This window comes from Mastigoproctus giganteus, chromosome 3 (assembly GCF_048544385.1).
Source record: "Mastigoproctus giganteus isolate SK-2022 chromosome 3, ASM4854438v1, whole genome shotgun sequence".
NCBI classification, from domain to species: domain Eukaryota; kingdom Metazoa; phylum Arthropoda; class Arachnida; order Uropygi; family Thelyphonidae; genus Mastigoproctus; species Mastigoproctus giganteus.
The window spans coordinates 235,095,365-235,111,566 of record NC_143577.1 but is presented as its reverse complement, the minus strand read 5'-3'; the positions used below and the strand labels follow the sequence as shown (position 1 = coordinate 235,111,566).

Below are 16,202 nucleotides of genomic sequence, written 5' to 3'. Positions count from 1 at the left end.
AAGGAAAAGAAGAAAATAAATCTCGCAGGTCATCCCATTTTGCATTCTGAGTTATTTGCATCTGTATTCACACAGGAACACAATTTTAATGGGGATATTGGACCAGCTAATAACTACTTGGTAGCAAATTAATTTGTAATAAATGATAAAAAAAAAGTATAAACAAAGAAATTATTAGGTTTAAAAGTGGAGAAATTACAAGTATCCAATGCTGTCTTTCTAATAACTGAAATATTATGTATATAGCTCTTGCTAATTTTTTATATTCAATTAGTTTACCTCATCAAAACTTTAAGCTGTAAAGCATTCCTATAAGGTCTACCTTACTTTAAGAGAAAGTTCTCTGGCCTATTTTTTGTAGCCCTGGAGATTGATGTTATATTTCATTTGCATTTTTTTTATTGAGGAACTCTTAGCATTTTAAGCTTAATAACTCTAGTAATTGAAATTATTCTTTATTTGGGAATCTAATCACTGATACAAAAATGAATGCATTTTGACCAGTTTATGTGCCTTGTTATGAAAGCTTGTAACTGTGACACAAGCTACTATAAAACATAGCAGCACTTGTCCTACTAGGTGGGGGAGGGTTGTATACAGTCTAGAAAGGTGTTCTGTCAGGCAACCTGGAAGTATTTTCAAGTGTAATTAGCCAACTGATTTAAAATAGTGCTAATCTCATAGGAGTATACAGTGGAGATATTACTATTATTACTGTTATATAGTTCTTCCTTGAATTTATTCAAACTACCTACCTCCACAACACCAGTTGAGAGTTGTTCCAATGATCAACTACTCTCTGGCTGAAGGTAAATTTCCACACATCTGACTTGCAACCATTCTAAACTGGCTTATCAGGTTTATTGACTTATTGGGTAATTTCAATAATAGAACAAAAATTATATATATACAGCTGCCAGTATTACTGATATTTCATTACAGAATATACTAACAAACTTACTGTTCTTTAAAATTAGCTAGTAAGGATTGAATGACTACTGTATTTGGTATAATTTTTAGTATTATTGTTTGACTTGGTTATTGTTTTGAACTACCCAGAAACTGAATATTTATAGTATTTTTAACTTTGCAAGATTTGAGGTAATTAATTTGTTTCAAAAATCTCAGGGAATATATAGGGAATGTGGGGAACGTTATGAAATTCCAATTTTTTAATATAATTTTAGAGTTTTTGTAGACCACTTAAACTAGTAAAAAAATTTCTGTTGAAAATATCTTATAAATCTTATTTCACTGTCACTGATTATTATTTATTTTTTTTTTTTTTTATAGTGGTGGAATGTGGAGTTGACTATACTTGCCCTGGCAATTTGATTTGTCTGTCAAGTAGTACATGTGGCTGTCCACCTGGTAATCATCGACTTGGGGATTATTGTTACTGTAAGTATATTTGAACTGCTGAAAATGTAATCATTCTTATCTTGTGTTACCCTTCTTTACTGTAAGTAGTTTACTTCATCATAATTAATTATGGAAGTATGTATTAAGTTTGTCCAGCCCATAGTATAAGTGATACTAATATGTGCAGAGTGAAAGTATGAGGTTAATTCAAGCAGACAGGAGTAATGAGACACTTCACATGAAATTTCAGTGCAGTCAGAATTATTAATATCTAAATCTGCCTCTATAAATCCACTCTTAGATTCTTAATGTCATGATTTATTGAAATTAAGCATTTTAAACCTATTATGAACATCTGCAAGAGTTTATTTTTAAAAAAAAGTCATGCTGCAATCAATGTATCACTTACAAATATTTTAAAAAGAAATATAAATATTTATGCATGGTTGTGAATTTTACTGTACATATATCTAAAAGCTTGAAGTTAAGGTGGCCAAAAAAGAATATCCTCACTAATACTACTACTATCACCACTGTAGGCAAAAAAAAAAAGCCTTAATTTTCTAAACACTCATGTGCCATCCAGTAGACACCATAATATATTAACCCACTATGGCCGCAGATGTGCCTAATAAAACCCCAAACAAACAAACCATAATATATATTCCTTCTTTGCTTATCAATTTAGGAATAGCATTTTGCTTCAATTTACTTTCTTTAATCAAATATCTCTAAATAACAATGCAATACTTGAGTTTTTCCTTTGAATCCATCACTTATTATGAGACATTTAATGCAATATTCCTATCCCTACTTGGCTGATAGGATGAACTTAGTTTTCTTATTATTAACTAAAATAAACAGGAAGAAGCAAGAATTTTAATCCATTCTGAAACAAAATATCACTATTTACATAATTCATTAGATGGAATTTGAGATTCAAAGTTCCCAGCAATCAATAAGATATAGATGACCAAGAAGATGAAATAGAAGAATGACTATAGAATATGGATTCAGAACAAGGAAACAAAATGGATATCATCAGTAACAAATAATATTATTAATAGTTGCCCATTTTCCATGAATTCAAGGACTGGTAAAAAATGTTAAAATTTAGAATGCTAAGGTTGTTTCTTCAATTGATTTTGAATATTACTATTGATTTTACAAACAAGAGCATCAGTTCCATTTTAATAGAATTATAGTTGGCAAACCTGAAAAGTGTATCACTTAAATTACATTTAAGGTTAAAAAAAAAAATGTAGGTCTAATTTGTCCCATGAGTATTCCTGTTCAACTAGAAGGCTATGGAATATTTTACTTCAGGAACTTCAATTTTTTTTCACAGTTAATCCCAAAACTTCATATTTTAATATGCTTGGAATGTGGATTTTTCTTTGTAATTTATGTTCTAAAATGTTTTGAATTTCATTTCTCAATGTTCAAATAAATTAATATATTCTTTTTATTTTCCTTTAGTATCAAGCCGTAACTGTACTACCAACAATCCATGTCCAACCAATGAAGATTGTGTATACACAGGAATACAGGATGGATTCTGTGTCTGCCCTAGAGGATATGATCTCATGTCTACAGGAATATGCAAAGGTTGTGTGACCTATGAAATATACTTAACTTACGATTTGGAATTTTTTCATAATTTTTCTGTTTTATTTCATAAATCTTGGTATTTCTTTTTCAGTAAGTTTTCACTCATAAGCAGGCTTTCTGTCATAAAATTTAAATCAATTCTAGGCCAGTTTGAAATACAGCAACCTTTCCATTAAGATTGGTACCCATGTCATGCCCCTTATGAAAATGCTTCAAGGAATCACTAATGCACTTTGGCCCTAGGAATTAATAAACTGAAGAAAAAAAAATCCTCTGGGTTATATGCACAGTACATTGTTTCTAACAATGATATTTTTGATCTCATATGCAGGCCACATATGGTAATACATTCAGTAAGATAAATATCTCTAGAGATTATACTCTGGATGAATCTGTACTCTTAAGAGGACTTGCAGGGGGGGGGTTCCATTCCCTAAATCCACTTGCATGTTCCTTTCTTATTACAATCACCTTACAGGCGCCTCCGTAGCCAGGTGGGAAGGAGCAGCAGTGCGTAGCATAGCGCACGCGTCTTGATTAGACTGGGGTTCGAGCCCGTCACCACCAAATACGGAGGATGCGGAAAGGTCAGGGAATGACCACCGCATATCCCCGGAGCAATATGGCCTTAGTTGCTAATGCTCCTAAAAACCAAATAACAAACAACAAACAATTACCTTACAGTCTTCCAGTGTAACTGGAATTCTGATAGTTGTGGCAAGTGTCTATATTATTGAATTCAAGCCTCTTATCTTTCATTATACCATCTGTTTATATTTCTTCCTTTGGATTACATTCAATTTGAGTTTTTTGTTCTTTTAACTTTCTCAAAATTTCAATAAGAAGTGCCAAGCTTTGGCTTTTATACCATTTTATAAAAAGGGCAAAAGCATTGAAGCAGTAAAATATTATCATCAATATTTTAATCTCTACTTTCTTTTCAGTAAATATTTTTTCTTGAGCTATATTTCTAATTAAGTTTAAATTGTCTCCTAAGAAGTAACTCACCATGCTGAACTTTGCATTTACTTTTTACCTTATTCTTACACTGAAGACACTGCTGTTTTGAATGATTAATTGTTAGCCTCTTAGCTATTTTCCAGAATCAAAAGTTTGCAGTCATCCTTATTCTTGCAAGGGATCTTGTAGATATCAAGAAAGTGGCTTTTTTGTGCATGAGAAAGTTGGTCTTAGCCTTTTAGCCCAATGCTGGTTTGCAGTGATAAAGAACAAAAATGGAGACATTAATTTTTTGATGATAGAGTACATAGACTTTATTATGTATGGTTGCTTATTCCTTTTAGACTAACATCTAAACTTTCAAAATTATTCTTCAGTGTGATCATAACATCATCCCTCTTCTTCTGTTAAGTTCTTTTTTGTCTTTAGTTATTTACTCATTTAGTTTATTATGTTCTTAGCTTGCTTTAAATATTAAAGCTTAAAAATATGACAAAAATTGTAATTTTAAAGAAATAGTTTGCAATTATTTATAAGTACTATTTCTTATTCTACTTAAATTCTCTTTGTTAATAGATATCAATGAATGTGTAGAGTTACATCCATGTGCTTCTGGTGCACACTGTACAAATCTTCCAGGCAGCTATAGGTGTTTTTGTCCTCAGGGTACCTTTGGAGATCCTGTGATCCATGGATGTGAGTAACTTATCTTTTGCTTTTTATCTTTTTACTTCTTAAATACAAAGTAAACAAATGTTTTTGCACCCAGAAGCAAAGTGATTATTATACAGTAAGACCCCTTTGTTTCCATGAATAGCAAATGGTGATGTTAAACAACTGTAGGAAAAGAAGCAGTGGGTTCTTGGCTTGCAAGATATTTTATACATACTGATTGTTCCTTGATGTGCCAGTCAATTTGAATAGAAATCTGGAGGTTATCTTATTGTAACATTTATGGTATAAATTAACTTAATGCACCTAGAAACTCCATCAGCAAGAAAAGTTAAGTGAGGCACTTGCTCAGTAGCAGAAAAGTCAAACACTCTATGTTCCGAGTTTTGACCAATGACCCAAGGTGATATGTAAGAATAAAAGTGATTGACTGGCATGCAGTTCCAGATCAATAAATATGTAGCTACAGCAAGATCAGTTTTCTATGAGTATATATCAATAATTGTCAAACAAGGTTAAATTTAATAGTTTGGGTGCCTGACTAATGATTAATGTATGATCAAAATGTGAATGGCAAATAGTGAAAGCAGTTGTTGCAAGCTACAAAACAGTGTTTTCCAAAAAACTGATCTGCAAATAAGTAAATGGCAAAACAAAACCATTCTTGCAAGTATAGAAAAATCTTGTTTTCCTATACTACAATGCTGATACAGGACCATCTTTTGATGTTCATAGGCTGTAGATGCTCTTCATTTGATGCTCATAGGCCCTAATACACTCATATTGAGGCCTCATTACATTATATTTAACATTAAAATTCCCTCACATTCAATCTGTTTTTTGTTTTTAAAGAAATTCAAAAATGTTTCTATAAATTTGGTTTTGAAAGTTATTTACACAACAGTTTATAATACCAACTTTTATGACATTGTTAATGATTTTGCTTAAAGAAAAAGCCAAAGAAATAATTTATTTTAGGAATCTGTGTTTAAAAATTAGTTTATAGAAGTTTATTGTTGGAATTAAATCGTTGAATTCTATTTGAATTATATTATTTCAGGTCCCTGTTTTTTGCAGGCCCTAAAGTGCCTAATGGAAAAGACAGCCCTGGACTGATATCTTATATTTGATTATTTCACGTTAGAAAAAAAAATATATATATATGTGTGTGTGTGTGTGTGTGTAGAATAGAAGTAATAGGTACGGGAGTTGTAATAAGAGGAATATATGAAGGAATATAGACCTTGGTTACTAGAATTCTATTTGAATTATATTATTTCAGGTCCCTGTTTTTTGCAGGCCCTAAAGTGCCTAACGGAAAAGACAGCCCTGGACTGATATCTTATATTTGATTATTTCACGTTAGAAAAAAAAAAAAATGTGTGTGTGTGTGTGTGTGTGTGTGTGTGTGTGTGTGTGTGTGTGTGTGTGTGTGTGTGTGTGTGTGTGTGTGTGTAGAATAGAAGTAATAGGTACGGGAGTTGTAATAAGAGGAATATATGAAGGAATATAGACTTTGGTTACTACTATGTAGGGTAGATGGCACCCAATGACTATAAATAAATATATAAAAAATAGGAGGCTATGCTTTTAGTGTGGAGAGAGAGAACTGCAAGTAGTGTAATCAACCAACGGGTTAGATAACATGGAAAGGCAGTCATAAAATAACACAATTTGAACCTGCAACACAAAAAAAAAGTCAAAAATATTATAATATATACAGGTCAATCGTCACTACTCCAGCAGCATTGGGACCTGTAGTGTGCCGGATTAGTGAGTTTGCCGGATCACTGGTGGTTATTTTAGCACATACAGTTTACCCAACAGCTAACCACCTCATCCTACCTTTAACATGTTGACTGCCACGTTAGTTTAAGAAAAAAATTCCCCAGGGGCCAAAAAATATTTAGCAAATAATTTGATTAGTAATTCTAAAATAAATATTGTAATGTCAGTGTTATCATTTTTTCACTTAAATTTCGGGGGAAAAAAAAAAAAAAAAGTCTTTTTTTTTTTTTTTTTTTTTTTTTTTGTGTCGCATATATGTGGCTGACGTGGCCCAGTAGGTTACTTTATTTCTTGAGAAGCCGTGTCGGTCACATACGTGTGACGCTATTACAGCATACATATGAAGGTCGTTTGTGATTAGTTTATTGCGAGCGCTGCAATAAAATAAACCTCAAACGTCGCAATAAGTTTGTCAGTATTGTTAGAGATTTTGTGAAAACCAATTCGTTAGTGCACTGTATTATCCATCATATTGTGTTGTGTTTTTCTGCAAGTTTGTACAAGTGTGTTGTAAAAAAAAAAAAAAAAAATCGGAAAAGGAATGGCTAAAAGAAAATTACTAAAATAAGAGGAACTGAGAGAAATTGCTGGAATTTACAACTAAGCAGAGTTAAACTTCTCACAGACACACTGCTGTCGAGTTTTTTCAGAAGTTCAACTTTATCTGTTATGGACAATGTATGGTGTTTGCACTTTACACCACAAGAGGCACTTCCTTTATGCATTGGAACCATGGCTGGGGCTAAATGTGAGCAGGTTATAATAATAAATGCAAAAAAACAAGTAGAAATGGCTTGCCAGTGTTTACGAGTTCGTGCCAACAGCTGATGCTGCAACCAACGCTACCAAAACAGTAGTGGCAGGTCGATGCACTGACCCGGGAAATTTGAAATTATGTTCGTGGAAATTATGTCCGGATTAGCAGTGGAACCGGATTATCGGTGGCCGGATTAGTGATGGTCGACCTGTATACGCACACACACACACATATATATATATATATATATATATATATATATATATATATATGTATGTATGTATTATAATGTATAACTGATATTAAATATTAAATCAAAACTAATGCCAGTAGCATGGCAAAACTGTTGAGTGAAAATAATAAATTAAACATAATGATTAATCAACAGGGTGGGAGAAGAAAAGGCAACAAGACTAAAAATTGTAGCAGAAAATCTCCAACTAATTTAGAAAATCCAATTAAATAATAAATCAATTTTAAATTTAGAGCCAATTACATAAGAATTTAACGGTACCCCCCTCGTAACGTGCCAGTTCCAAATTACATGAAATATCACAAATAAAGACTAAACTAACTACAATAAAATAAAACCAAAATAACAAAAATAGACTGACCGTTATATCCCATATCAACAAAGGACCACAAGGCCAATAATGGTCAGGGAATCACTGCATTTCAATCGTTAGACAAATCGCTGCAAAGGCGAACTGATTGAAGGATCAGTCCACCATCCAATCCCCCGATTGAACCGCCAATGCAGAGGATATGAATAACGGTGGTCCTTATGCAGCAAAAAATAAAAATATAGAACAGACAGACTAGCACTCCAAAGCAGAGCCACACCACTGACACAATGTAAGCTTAACTAGCTTTATCTAGACAAATAAATAAAAAAAAATACTACAGATTGCAGCATTAGCATCAAACCCACTACTACCATTTGATTTACATATATTATAATAATGAAGTAGTTAAAAAAATAGTAAAAAATATAATGCGAAAATTAAGAAAATAAATAAATATAAAGTTATCAAGAGGCAGCAAAATGCACATTCCTCCACATAATGCCAAATGTATAACTGATATGGGGCATAATGGTCAGTCTATGTTTGTTATTTTGGTTTTATTTTATTGTAGTTAGTTTAGTCTTTATTTGTGATATTTCACATAATTTGGAACTGGCACCTTACGAGGGGAGTACCGTTAAATTCTTATGTAATTGGCTCTAAATTTAAAATTGATTTATTATTTAATTGGATTTTCTAAATTATTTGGAGATTTTCCGCTACAATTTTTAGTCTTGTTACCTTTACTTCTCCCGCCCTGTTGCTTAATCGTTATTGTTTAATTTATTATTTTCACTCAACAGTTTTGCCATGCTACTGGCATTAGTTTTGATTTAATATTTAATATCAGTTATGCATTGGGCATCATGTGGGGGAACCCAAAGGTTGCGGGTTCGATTCCCGCCTCGGGCTTGGATCAAAGTACTGCAAAAACCTTGGGAGGTGCAATATGGCCACAGAAGCCGATGCGCCAACAACTACCAAATCAAAAAAAAAAAAAAATCATGTGGGGGAATATGCATTTTGCTGCCTCTAATGATAGCTTTATATTTATATTTATTTATTTTCTTAATTTTCATATTATATTTTTTACTATTTTTCTTAACTACTTCATTATTCTAATATATGTATTATAATGTGTATATATATTAATTTTTGTAAATTTCAAGGTCACAGTAATTCTACCGAGTCACCCATTTGGATTTATCCATGAGATAAAAGAACTACAGCAGTGCCACCTGCTTGTTCAGTGGTGACTAGCAAATCAGCATAAATTGCATAAAATTGTTAAATTGCGACATTACAAGGAAGCTTCGCCATTGAATAAGAGCTACCACATCTATATGGCTGCAACAGGTTTGGCAGATCGGCAGCTTAAATTTATTCCCTTTAATAGAAAAAGAAGCCTCAAAACTAATTTTGGACAGGGACATGGACTTCTGCATATGGAAAGAGAGCAGGGAACAAGTGCAATGGCAAGTTGATATATGGGCTAGTATGGCCAATGGATTTGGACTGGTTTTCAGTCAGAAGAAGAGTGAAGTAATGGTTCTAAAGAGGAGTGGCGAGCTTGACAGATACATTACAATGGAAGGGAAACAGCTAAAAATGGTTAACAACTTCAAATATCTAGGAAACACCATTACAAAGACTCGAGTAATAGACAAAGAAATAAGTAGAAGGATACAAGTGGGTGGGAATGTTTATATACAGAAGAGATCTGTTCTGGAACAGGAACATACCACTGAAGTGTAAGAAGGCTATATATCAGGCCTATTACATACCAATTCTGACATATGCATCTGAAACTTGGACTATAAGGAAAAAAGGATGAAAGCAGAAATGAGATTTGTGAGGAGCATAGCCGGAAAGACAAGACGCGACAAAATCAGGAATGATGTGATTAGGGAGAGAATTAAAAAACTTTAAACTCTAAAGGTTTAAAAACTCCAGAATAGGATTGAAAGGTCCCATTTAAAATGGTTTGGACATGTCAAGAGGATGAACGAGAGATGGCAGGATATTGTTGTTATTATTTTTGGTTTTTAGAAGCATTAGCAACTAAGGCCATATTGCTCCAGGAATATGCAGTGGTCATTCCCTGAACTTTCCGCATCCTCTGTATTTGGTGGTGACAGGCTCGAACCCCGGTCTCATCAAGAAGCATGTGCTACACACTGCTGCTCCTTCCCACCTGAGATGGCAGGACATGATAAAGACTGACGTCATTAAGAGAGGAGAAAATTGGAGTGAAATCAATGAAGGAGAGAAGTACATGGACAGGGCATGATGGCGAGGCTTCATACATTGACCCATGGAATAGCTGAATGATGATAGATGATGTTGGTGATGATATAATATATATATATAGAGGAGGAAATTGGAGTGAAATCAATAAACTATATATATAGTATATATATTATATGTATGCATACACCCCTCCCATTATCTTTATTCTTGTTCTAATTAAAATTCCTTTGCCTTTTTTTCCAGATTAGAAATATAATTTAAACTTATAAACAACTCTGTTTACTTGATTTTTTTTCTGAGGTGTTGCATAGTTTAGAATGTATTATTTATATTTATTTTAAGTTGTGATTATATATGAGGTGTGGCAATAAAGTTCCTGGACTGGTGCAATAAAAAGAGCACATGACCTGAAGTCGCAAGGTTACGTGTGAACTTAAGTGTAACAATGCATTTGTAAAATTAAAATTTATTTGTGAATTTAGGAATTTCATATCAAATTAAACATTTTTTAATAAAATTCTGTATTTACCAAAGACAATGAAATGAAAGGGGGGGATATGCAAATATATAAAAAAGGAGAGATAATAAAATATAAGCCAATGAATACATAAATAAAACATAGGACAGCACACATGACTAGTATAACCAATAACTACGCAGAAGTACAAAATAATTCTTATCTTGTAAGTTATATTTACAGTATATGTATCTTATTCTAGATGCAGCTGACTGTGTTTCTGCATTTGCAAACAGCTATTTAGATGAAATAAGCAAAATTAAATGTTATCTTAATGTTTTCTTTCTATATAAAATTGAAACCAGAGTTGATTTTGGGTTACGTTATTAATCCTGAGTTTAATGATATGGCCTTATTGTGTAATGACAACTTAAAATAAACATATTATAGTAGAATGAAACAGACTGTAAAAATACTGCCTTTCATGTGGATACTACAGTTGGATAACTGAATTTTCTCTTTTAGGTGTAACTATCAGAAAAGATTGTGAAACTCACAAAGAATGTGCCTCGGATAAAGAATGCGATGTGGGAAGTGGAGAATGTATTTGTAAGTTTATTTTATATAGGATTATAAAAATGATACATTAGACTGAATTATGAAAAGCCAGAAGTCTTAATAATTATCATTTTTTGTAATTTAATTTAAAATTTTTCATTTTTATAGCTCCTTGTTATATTTGTGGTGAAAATGCCATCTGTACTGCAACAAATCATGAGGCCATTTGCACCTGTCCTGTAGACACAGTTGGTGATCCCTATGATAGAAATTTTGGATGTTATGAGAGTGAGTAATTGAAAATTTTGGTTTTGTAAGTGATTCTAAGTAATAGATATAATTAGTTGGCTAATTAAATAAAATACAAATCATGAATAATTATATTTTAGTTATTTGAATGTTTGTATTAAATAGGAACTCTGATTCTCCAGTTTTTTAAATTAAATAACAAAAGAAAAATTAACAAAATTTAATAGTAAAAACCTATAAATATTTATACTAGATATACTGGATAAGTTATTTTGATAACAAATTTGCAGTCATAAATCAATGTATGCAATATAAAGTGTATAAAATCCTGATTTACTGCACTGTTTTTACTGCACTGTTTTGCCTGAATTTAGGAATTTAACTAGTTTGCTGTAGAACTTAAATGTAGAGATATTTACTTAAGTTGAACCAGATTTAAATATAAAATGAAATATTTTGGTTGCATTTAATGCAAAATATTTAATTTTTAATGTTTATTAAATACTTACACATTTAGCTTTAGTGTTAGCACCTAAGCACCATGAACTTCTGCCTTTGAAGGTAATTTATTAAATTAATTATTTCTACTTTCATGTAATTTAGGAATACATAATTTTTTTAATCATTGAAGAAGATTAATAAAATTTTGTATATAAAAAAAAATATATATCAAAAAAAATATATATCAATGCACTCTGAATGGACTGCAGTTTTGCCCTAGGTGAAACCTTGTGCATACTGACAAGAGAAAACATAAATATAATATAAAATTTTAAAAAATAAAATGGAGTTTTTAAAATAAATAATTTCTACATTTTTGGGAAAGAGTAAATAGAATTTTTGAATTCATGAATTTTGAATTTCGTTTTATTTCAACATGTTTCATAACCATTCATTCAGCAAATAAAATAAAATTCAATTTCCAATGTAGTTTTCTTTTTTTAATATTTTGTAAAAATACATTGAAATGATTACAGTTCCATTAAAAAAAAAATACAGGGCACTGATGCACTTTTTTTTTAACAATGGCCCTAGGTGAAACCTTATGCAGAAGCATAAGTTTTTATGTAGGGTCATTAGTCTTAGTAGTAGTATTAGGATCACAGTATTAGAATTTATATTTGCTATATGGTGAAAAGAAGCCCTAGGCTTTTGCTACAAAAATAAAACCCTTACATTTTCCACTCATCATATAGTTACTGGTTCAACTGATGTTTGAATTTTCCCAAACTCTCAGCCTCAATCACCCATGGAGGTAACTTATTCCAGTGATTCACAACTTGTGGGCCTCTTACAATCAATGCATACTACCATCCCCTCCATAATTTTAATTTATTTTCCCTAGTTCAAGCATATTTTATAACCATGAAAATTTCACCTTGATTCAATTTACTATCCTCTCTCAGAGGGGATAGTAAATTGAATAAAGAGTTTAGAGGGGGAATCTCATTGAGTTCTTATAGACCTCAATGAGATTCCCCCCCCTCTAAGGTTCCTAGTTACCAAGCTCTGTAGTCTGTGTATTCATAGTCTTTTCTCATATGAACACCCCTTCATTGATTTCACAAAGCACATTAGCCATCTTTGGACCTTTTCAAGATCCAGTCTTTCTTTAGGTGTAGTTTCTCTACTTGGACTCAGTTCCAAGTGTGGCCTCACCATTACCTTATGCAGTAGGATTATGACCTCCTAATCTCTACAAGCAAATGCCTATAAATCATAAATAGGACACCATAGGTCTTTCTTGCTGCCTATCTATACTGTGTGCAGAACACAATCACATCAGTTGGGTGTAAGACAATTCAGTGAATATCACAATTTGGTGCATGTCATTTCACTGTATCTGACAGTTTTTTATTCACAGACCAGAAATTAAGAAAATCAATAAAGTTAAAGTTTGGGAAACCAAATGAAATTTTGGTCACTTAGGCAGAAGGAATGCAAAAATTTAGAAAATAATGGAAAAAATAAAAGAATTTTTTAAATCAATTTATTTCATGTAAAAGTATTCAACCCAGTCCTACTCAGAGGCAGGTTGGAAAGTGTATATGCACCTATTATTTTCAGCATGATTGTCCATCCATATTGTAACAACTTTACAATATGGACAGATAATCATGCTGGAGATACTAAGTGCATACTCAACCAACCAATGCTGCTATTCTAGGATTGTGTAGTGGTAGCTGGGGCCCAGGTGTATAATTGGTTTTGGGGAACTCCTTTCTTTGGTGGCACCCAGATTTCTATTGGTCCAATTTTAATGAAATGGAAGGGGGGTAACAAATCTTTCTAAAAGAGTCAAATATAATTTCATAAAATTTCATGAAAATCCATCGACTGTAAGTTGTTATTACACGTGGACTGATGAGCAAAGAAATAATAATTTCTGGATTTCTATTGTTCCAATTTTAATGAAATTTGGGAGGGCCAGACAAATCTTTCTGAAAGAATGAAACATAAAATTTTATGAAAATCCATCCAACAGGAGTCAATAGTGAAAACAATAGGTGCTTTCTGCATATATGCTAATGCACCTGAAAGAAAAGGTTGGTTGGTGCACTATTAAAAATATGAAATGTACTATGATCATTAAATTAACCATTTACAATAGAGCATGTAGATTTACAATAGAAAATCCATCGGACAGGAGTCAATAGTGAAAACAATAGGTGCTTTCTGCATATATGCTAATGCACCTGAAAGCAAAGGTTGGTTGGTGCACTATTAAAAATATGAAATGTACTATGATCATTAAATTAACCATTTACAATAGAGCATGTTAAAAGTTTGCATTTTCAGTCTTGCTATTGTTATACACCAAATGCTCACATAGATTCACTGAGATTCACATAGATTCATAGAGCCACCAAATTGTCACATACAATGAAATGTCATGAATCGGACTGTTGTAAAACAGTTGTCTTGCATCAAATTAATGTGGACCCTGTGAAGAACTTCATGTCTGTCTAAACAGTAACCCAGAAATTTTTCTTCTTCTCTACTGTCTTTAACTCAACTCCTAATGTATAATTATTTTGAGAATGCTATTTCCTAAGCAAGACCTTGAATTTTGCAGCATTAAAACATAGCTACACTTTTCTGACCATCCCTGAAGTTTATTCAAGTTGTTGTGAAGGAGCACTGCTTGACACTGGCCACTGACTACTCTTCTAATGTTCATTATTATCTGCAAAATTTGACATTGCACCCTACATCCCTTTATTAATGTCATTAGCATTAGCATTAGCATTAGTAGAGGCATTTGATGCAAGAAAGCAAGCTTATGCAGCATCAGCCAAAAAAAAAAAAAAAAAACCACTTCCACTTCACCCCTCTGTTCGTTCAAAATACCTGTCCAGCTGAGCCTTAAACTTATTTAGGCTATCAACTTCCACGACAAGGGATGGAAGTCTGTTCCACCAACCAACCACCCGCTGGCTAAAGGCAAATTTCCGCACATCTATCCTACATCTGTCTTTCCTCAATTTGAATTTATGCCCTCTCAGGTGATTATTCTGAGTGAGAGGAAGAATCCCATCAGCATTGAGCATGCTCAAACCATTCAAGGCTTTATACACCTCTATCAGATCACCTCGCTGATGCCTAGTCTCCAGACACTGTAATTTGCAAAACTTAAGCCTTTCTTCATAAGAGCACCCGTTTGTTCCATTCACTAATCTTGTTGCCCTTCTCTGTACTCGTTCCAGCAGCTCTACATCCTTCCTGAAATGAGGCCTCCAGACCTGTATACAGTACTCTAGGTGTGGCCTGACCATTGCCTTATACAAGGGAATAATCACCTACATTTATTTAAAAAATCAGAAACAACAGTGGTCCAGCAACAATCTTCAGAGACCCACTTCTAACACTAGCTCATTCTGAAGAGTAACTATTAATCACAATACTCTGCCTCCTGTTCTGTAGTCATCCTATGATTCATCTGAGGACCTGATACTAATATGTTCCAGTTCATTTTGTAATCTCTCATACAGAATACATTAAAATCCTTTACTAAAGTCCAAATAAATAATATCAAAGTTATATCCTACACCAAACTCATGAGTGACGCTTTCATAATAGCTAACCAGATCAGTTAAACAAGATTTTCCCTTTACAAAACTGTGCTTATTTCCTTCAGAATACCATCTCTATCGATATGTTTTTGTTTTTCATTTTTAATCATTGCTTCCCTGATTTTCTGCACTGTGGAAATTAGACTGACTGGTCTGTCACTATTGGAACCACCTTTATGGACAATACACTGGCACTTTTCCAATCTAAAGGACCCCACCACAGATTCCAGATAACAAGAGAAATCATCAAATACATCAAATAATAAGTAAAATAATATAAATAATATACATTTTTGCATGCTCTTGAATATATTACCATTGCATTTTAGCCATCACCAAACTTATTGTAGAAATGTTTTTTAAACTATTTCAGCACCCATCATATCTAAAACTGATGCACCACCTCCTGCTGATCTCTCAGGTAAGAAAATTGGCTTATAATCCTTTTTCTCAGAATAAATATTTATAAATCAGTTTATTTCCACTTTACAACAACAGTTTTATTGTTTTAAAGTTTAATCTCATGATGGTAAGTCTCATTTGGTAAGCGCTCACTATTTCAGTAAATCTGTTTTTTTATGTGTTTCTTCTGTTGTCATTCATGTTTATAAATGATAATAAAGTAACATGATAGGATATATAGGATGTACAACACTGTATATACATCTCCATAGTTTGGTATATCTACAGTTTGGTTTAATCACTGAAACTAACTCACAATATTAGTAAGTTTCAGTGGTGGCCTGTTGCCAGGTTGCAGGTGTGTAGTCAATCAGCAATCAGCATGGAGACTTATGTTCAGTGGTATTTCCACATGCACTTAGGATTCCAGGCATAAACATACTCATAGCACTACAGTTTGGTTAGGTTCAGAAATATTTTGGGTATGGCATACACAG

At 32.7% G+C, this 16,202-nt stretch overlaps 1 protein-coding gene across 3 annotated transcripts in view; it reads left to right on the top strand.

Moving 5' to 3' along the window:
* Window positions 1-16,202, top strand: part of LOC150088897 (uncharacterized) — a 599,507-nt gene that overhangs the window by 567,089 nt on the left and 16,216 nt on the right. For all 3 annotated transcript variants that reach the window (XM_090369705.1, XM_090369706.1, XM_090369707.1), the window contains 6 exons: window positions 1,294-1,401; window positions 2,842-2,970; window positions 4,510-4,629; window positions 10,949-11,032; window positions 11,150-11,269; window positions 15,677-15,724. In XM_090369705.1, the coding sequence (XP_090225831.1) occupies window positions 1,294-1,401; window positions 2,842-2,970; window positions 4,510-4,629; window positions 10,949-11,032; window positions 11,150-11,269; window positions 15,677-15,724 (609 nt within the window). The remainder of the gene's footprint in view (window positions 1-1,293; window positions 1,402-2,841; window positions 2,971-4,509; window positions 4,630-10,948; window positions 11,033-11,149; window positions 11,270-15,676; window positions 15,725-16,202) is intronic.